Raw genomic sequence first — 7,002 nt, 5'->3', positions numbered from 1 at the left:
ATTGAAGACCAGGCTCCAATAATGCTGTAACCATGTCTCTCCAATCTTGTGGGTTAATTCTGTTACTAGTTGACCATGAATTTAACATCAGCTTTACAAACAGTGAATACTCACCATGTGAGATTATTGCTTCCTTAAACACCCTCAAATCTAACATAAGAATCTATTCAGCTCTTACACAGCCTTGGGCATATCTGTCATTTGGCAGTTGGTCCTGTAAGGTGACTGGATAAAGTAAGCTTGGATACTTGATAACCTTGGGCTTTTCCTCTTTAATTTTATAATGTGATGCTGAGGCTGGTTCTCCTTTAAATTCCTCTGTCTTTCTATGAATGTCTCTGAAGGCATGTAACATATCAGTCAAAATGTCATTATTTTCTTTAGTAAATGTTCCTAAGGCATGCATGTTGGCACTCATGTCAACCAACAATTGTAGGCTAAACCAAGAATTATGAAAGCAATAATGTTTATAATTGACACTATATAAATTCCTTCTAAACTGATCCAGACACCCATGAATGTGGGTGTCAGTGAGGAGGCCTGGGAAATCTATGGGGCCTCTTGTAGTAGATCAGTACTTATCCCTAGAATAGGTGTGGACTTTGGGAGCCCATTTCACATAGAGGGATACTCCCTCAGCCTAGACACACGGGGGTGGCCCTAGGCCCTATCTCAAAGGATATGACAGACTCTGAAGACCCCCCCCACCGTGGAAGACCTCACTCTATCCCCCTGGGGAGCAGAAATGGTATGGGATAGGTAGGGTGTTAGTGGGGGACAGGGGAGGAGGGGTGGGACAGAGAACTGGGATTGACATGTAAAACAATCTTGTTTCTAATTTAAATAAAAAATGGAGAAAAATAAATAAATTCCATCTAATTTGATTACCCCCTCCTTTAATTGTTTCATTTTTTAACCATCCATTGTGTAATCATACAGAGACCTAACTCCCTCCATCATAATAGTGTTTCCCATTGTTTAATGTGGGGAAAAATATCTTCCCCCCTTTGTAAAAATAATTTCCCCTTTAAGAATTCCCAACTGTCTCCCTAAATCTGATGATGATGATGATGATGATGATGATGATGATGATGGTGAAGTAAGTTGAGTTGCATGTTTTGTTGGAGAACACAGGCAGCACACAGCTGGCTGAGGACGGCTGCTAGCATGTAGCTGTGAGCAGAGAGTGTGTGGCAGTTGCAACACCAGTAGAATTCTGAGGGGGTATTGAGGCAGCTGCTTTGTGTGGTAGAAGCCTGCGGACGGGGTGCAGGGCAGGCTGAAACCTATGGGGGAGCGGGAGCCAGGTTTCACACAGGATAAGGCAGAAGAGGCATGTGCAGTGGGAGCTGCCTGTAGGCACAGCTGGCCCTTGCTGAGGGGCCAACTCCATTGGTGTTTGGAGCCCAAGTGCCTGTGGAGATTGCTGTAGAGAGGCTGCAACGGAAACTCATTCGGAGGGCTTGAGACAAGGAAAGAAAAGTGAGCCAACTCAGGCAGCTGTGACTGCAGATGCAGCTGCGGCCACCAGTGGCAGCTACATTGGCTGCAAAGCACAGAACAGCTATTCCTGCTTTCATGTCCCTAGGTGAACGCCAGATGAAACGTTAGTCTAATTAATCTTAATCAATAAAAACCTGGAGTCAGATAGCAGGGTAAAAATATGGAAGATCACAGGACCTGGAGCGGCCACCAGTTGCTTCCGACCTCTCTCTTTTCCTCCATCCTAAGGGGCTGAGGTCCTCACTGGACCCCACCTCTCACTTCCGGTTTCCTCTCTGTACAGCCCTCCAGCTTCAATGGTTAACTAGTGGCTACCTCCACCCTCTGACAACAAGCAAACTTTATTTGTCAGAATACAACAAGATATCAGAAAAATAACAAATAATAAAAAATAATATTTTCAAATGTTAACTCTCCCAAAGGCACACTACCCTTACTGACATGAAATGAAAAGTGCACTTTCTTAAACCATGTGTCTTAACTGCATGTTAGAATGTTAGACCGTTGATGGCCACATGAACCATGCCATCATGGACATTAGCTATTGAGTTTTCTTCTTAAATAAAAGCTTATTGGGGGTTGGTGGTGGTGGTATTAAAAACACAGTTAAGAGATTCAAAATCTTTTAAGTAAATTCAAAGAGTTACTACAGTTCAAATTTGTTTTCTAAATCTCTAAGAGCTAGGGTGATTTACAGCTAAGATAAAATTTTAGCAGGATAAAAATAGCCCATGCCTTTAATCCTAATGAAGACTGGTGGATCTGATTAAGTTAGTTGTTTTCTAGATTCTAGAGCTACAGTGCACAAGGTGGTGGTGGCTCATGCCTTTAATATCACCACCAAAGCTAAAAAGTCAGAAAAATCTGCTAATTGTTATTTTTGCACACCATAGAAATCGCAAACCGTATTTGCAGATTTTTGTTTTGTTTTGTTTTTCAAGACAGGATTTCTCTGGGTCTTTGGAGGCTGTGCTGGAATTAGCTCTTGTAGACCAGGCTTGTCTCGAACTCACGGAGATCCTCTGCCTCCTGAGTGCTAGGATTAAAGGTGTGTGCCACCAACACCCTGTATTTACAGATTACTATAAAACCCTCTAGAGGGTTACTAGAAAGGCAGCTAATGTCTACTGGTGATAGGAACAAAGATCATCTTTTGTGGCTTGCCAGTAAGAGCTTTTCTGTGCATGCAACCTTGGTCAATATTGGACCAGATGATGCTCTAATTAGTGATGCCTTATTTATTGTTGAATTGGCAGCTGGAGGCTTTTCATGAAGCAAAAAGGAGTCCAACATCTGCCTGTTGGATTCCATTGTAAATGCTTTCCATATATGCAGAGAAAAAATATTCTCTCTTTGAGATGAGGCATACAGGACCTTATACTCAGCTATTGCCAACCACACTAGTGTTATAGGCTATCCATACAATGATGTATTGGATCTGTTCTTAGGCAGAATTATTCTCAGGCTTAGCCATGGAAGGAAAGGTATTACAGTGGAACAGAACCTATCTGAACTCCTTTGTCATCAGGATGTGGGAGCAAAGGGGTTCCTGCCTTCCCAAAGTGAGCACTGAGGAAATAGGTCTGTTGCCTATAACTCCCATCACTAAACCACATACTCCTTCCCCAAAAGGGGCACCTATTGGACTGTGGGTACCAACAGAATGGTCACAACATTTGGTTAAGTCATGTTTTACTGGTGGTTCATCAAACCTTGATGGAACCAAAACTAATAGAGAGTGGCAACCTATGGACTGGGGGATGGCCAATAGTAAGGAAGGAACCACAAAATCTGCATAACACACTTAGATAATGGCAGCACTTTTGGCTATAAAGGCAAACAAGAAAACAAAAGGAAAGTCTCTATTTTCTCTAATTCATGGTGTGTGCACGAGCAATGGTATAGGTATGTGGTCATCAAAATGGAAAAGCACTAACTGGCAGATAAATGGAAAATATATCTCTATATCTCGTCATGGAAGGCATGAGTGGGAATATAAAACCTTAGCAAGGACTTTAAATTTCACATAGCTCATACAAGAGACACAGACACAATGACTGAAAATAATGAAACAGTGGACAAAGTGGTGTCAGGATTAAGACTAGAATATTAAAATTTGCCAAGGAAAAAATCCAAAATAAATCAAGAAGAATGACATATTACACATTAGAAAAAGTTGAAAGTTTACCCCTAACACTAAAACATAAATGGAGATGGAGAACCAAATTAAACCAGGACAATTCTATGAAAATAACTATTTTAAGGAATCCATAGCCAGGCAGTGGTTCACACATTTAATGCCAATACTTGGGAGGCAAAAGCAGCCACACAAGAATTACAGTGAATCAAATTTACAACCCACCTGCAAAAGACAGGCTGAAATTCAAAGTCAAAGTCCTTTATGATCTAAAACTAAATACTCTTAAACAATGAATGTGTGTGTGTGTGTGTACATATAAAGAGAAAGGGGAATATTTATCCACACACACTTAACATATATTTAGTGTCAAAATTACAGAATTCCTTTTTAATTGAAAGATAATACTTTTCTGTTGCCAAATTCATTTTGCCCTAGGAAAGATATAACCTGCTCCCTACAAAAGGAACTCCCCAGATTTAGGATTGAGGCAGGGTGATTTCTTTGCCTTTCTTTTTATTTTTTTTTGAATTTTTAAATTTTGATTTGTATTCTTTTTATTTTTAGAAAATTATAATTTCACATATCAATCCCTTCTCCCTCTCCCCCTCCCCCGAAAGTCCCCACCAGTCCCCTCCTCCTACTTCTTTGCCTTTCTGAGTTAGCAGGTTTTCACTGCAACATTTGGCTTCTGAGTCTTTATTGGTAAGGTGGAATAATTGAGATTTTGTTAAAACAGTGACAAGAAGATGTATCTAATTTCATGAAATGAATACTACCAAATGCACAATCAAAAGTTGACCTCAACACAGTGATGCCTGGCATGGGTGAGGTCCATAGACAAGATGCTTTCCTTTGCTTTCCATACCTGAATGCTGTATGCTGAGGCAGCTATGATCCAATCCTCATTTCATCTCCCTCCAGATCCTGCTGTGGAACCTCTAAAGTCTGAATACCTTAACCCTGTCCCTCAGCCAGGATATTTTACTACATTGTTATAGAAACAACTGCCCAGGCTCAGCTTACCGCTTCGAAGCTTGGCTCATGACTTCGGTAGCACTAAAATTGATCCTGTGTGCTCCTGCCCCTGGTCAGCTATGATCTGTTCCACCAGACAGGACTCCCTTTGGATTGATTTGGTGTACTAATGAACGATATGCTAGAGATTCAGGTCAGCTTTCTTTTCTTGACTCTTACTTCAAACAAACTACACCCGATGCTTTGACTTTGACAATCAGACTAAAACAAAAGATAAAAGAGTTCAGCATTGTTTCAAACTTGGCTGAAGATAAGTTGGAGAAGCATCAGGAAGTTGCCCAGATTCCTGGACTCAGTTATTACCACCCAAGATCTTATCATGTCCTTTCAAATATTTTCAGAAGGTGGGCAGGAATAGTGCCTAAACTGTGTGTGGCAGAGACACCAACATTCATATAAAAAGAAGTGCCTGTTTTGAGAGACTTTGGAAGTTGACTTTCCTCTTGGATAAAAATTAATATTCACATTCTAGAATTAAATAGTTTTTCGCTGAAAAATAGAAACCCCCATAAATTATATATACTCTTGATGGATAATTTTCTACATATATATGTTAATCCTACATAATTCTCATGTTTATGATTCTTATTTGAATTCAAATTAGATTTTTTCCGATTATTGATTTCTACAAAAAAGGAACATGCCCCAAACCAAATTATTTTCTCCCAAACTCAAGTTGCATAAAGGTTTTGATCTTTAATAAAGTCCCAAATATCAATAATGCAAACATAAAAGCAATATAATAATAGGATGAACAAAGTATTAAAGCCTCAGATTGCTCAATTTTATTGGATTAAAATTTCAGTTTCCAAATATGTTGGAAGGAACACCAAATAGCAGAATATCAATAGCACGAAATGTGAGGTATAATATGGAATACCACATCAATCTACAATTCTAACAAAAGTTGAAGATGAAAGAATTGTTAGTGGAAAGGAAAAAGATAATATTAGATGAATATAATAGATTGTCTACAAGACATAGGGAATTCGGTTTTAATATTATAAGAATATGGAGACTTAACAGTTGAAGTCTAAAAGGCAGTGCCACAGACTGACCTATAACAAGAAGGTTGGAATGTAGTAGAAGCTAAGTATGCAGGATAGTAGAACCTGGGCCCATACCACAGGGAAGGGAAGCCAGAGACACCACAATTCAGAGATCTGAAGCCACTGGGTCCACACCCCACTGAGTAGCATCTTCTAGATCCATAGCCCAGGGAACGGCAGCTGCTGGATCCAAAGCCCAGACACCCAGCATAAGTCCCCTGACAGGGACTGCAAGGTGTGGAGCTCCTGGGGTAGTAGCAGGCTGTCTGGCAGGGGCTGGACACCACACAGGACCTGTGGCAGCTGGTGGGCTCAACGCAGGTCTCCTGACAGCCACTGTTGAGAGAGGGGCCCAGCTGGCAGCTGCTGGGATAGCAGCTCCTGGTGGTGTAGACCAGGTTGCTTGGGTAGGAAGAGCCACAGGAGGAACCTGAGGAGGGCAAGCTGTGCCTAAGAGAGCGGGAGAAGTTGGCAGAGCAGCAGCTGTAGGCCATGTTGAGAGGAGATGTGAGCTCAGCTGGATATACCTGAGAGGATTCTGAGTATGAATGTCACCCTGTGGAGAGCTAGGTATATATACTCTCTACAACCGGTGTGGTACCCAATAGTCTCATCCTCGATGCATCTGTGTACTTCCTGGTTTACAAATGTGCAGTTGCATTCAAATAGTTTTCTGAACAGTGTTTTTATGGGTGTTGTAATTTTCTTATGGTTATGACAATGAGCTATTGCTATGTCATAGATGCTATGACAGTTTTACGCTGATGCTTATTCATTGTGTCCCAGAAAAATCTCTCCTTTTCCTATTGGCCTGATGTTTATATGTTTGGGAAAATGTTCTGAAGAACACTGTTTTCTTCCATTGCTAAGAATGAGAGGAATTCACTCTTCTTTTTGTTGATGAACTGGAGGAATCACTTTTGTTCCCTTTGAAACCTGTTAAGATCACCTTACCCTGTGCCATCAGTTCTCATCTTTGTGGATGCATAGCATTTCCCATGTACTGCTTCACCTCCACTAGCAAGGACAGAGTGTGAGCAAAGTAAATTGAATGAGACTGAACCTAAAAGGAGAGAGAAAAAAAGCAGGAATTGAAGCTGGGTTCAGAGCAAAGACAGCACTGAGGCAGAGTCACAAGTGCAGGGCATTTTGGCCCTCCTGAATGGATTCAAAGGTATTACAGAAGTAAACCATTTCATACCTTCTGTACCTGACACATGTCCTGAGGAGACACAGCATTCTCATCTGAGTTTGTGCCAACATGGACTAGACAGT

At 41.0% G+C, this 7,002-nt stretch overlaps 1 protein-coding gene across 1 annotated transcript; it reads right to left on the bottom strand.

The window, feature by feature from the left end:
- Positions 1-5,711: 5,711 nt before the first annotated feature.
- On the bottom strand, positions 5,712-6,221 carry LOC100761893 (keratin-associated protein 13-1). Its single transcript, XM_027413307.1, has one exon. It carries the CDS (start codon positions 6,219-6,221, stop codon positions 5,712-5,714), a length of 510 nt encoding a protein of 169 aa, XP_027269108.1.
- Positions 6,222-7,002: the final 781 nt, after the last annotated feature.

Source organism: Cricetulus griseus, chromosome 4, assembly GCF_003668045.3.
Source record: "Cricetulus griseus strain 17A/GY chromosome 4, alternate assembly CriGri-PICRH-1.0, whole genome shotgun sequence".
NCBI classification, from domain to species: Eukaryota; Metazoa; Chordata; class Mammalia; order Rodentia; family Cricetidae; genus Cricetulus; species Cricetulus griseus.
This window is presented reverse-complemented; position numbering and strand designations above follow the sequence as displayed.

What these genes read in the sequence shown, in the direction of transcription:
- LOC100761893 (XM_027413307.1), bottom strand. Translation starts at nt 6,221, where the DNA reads ATGGCCTACAGCTGCTGCTCTGCCAACTTCTCCCGCTCTCTTAGGCAC.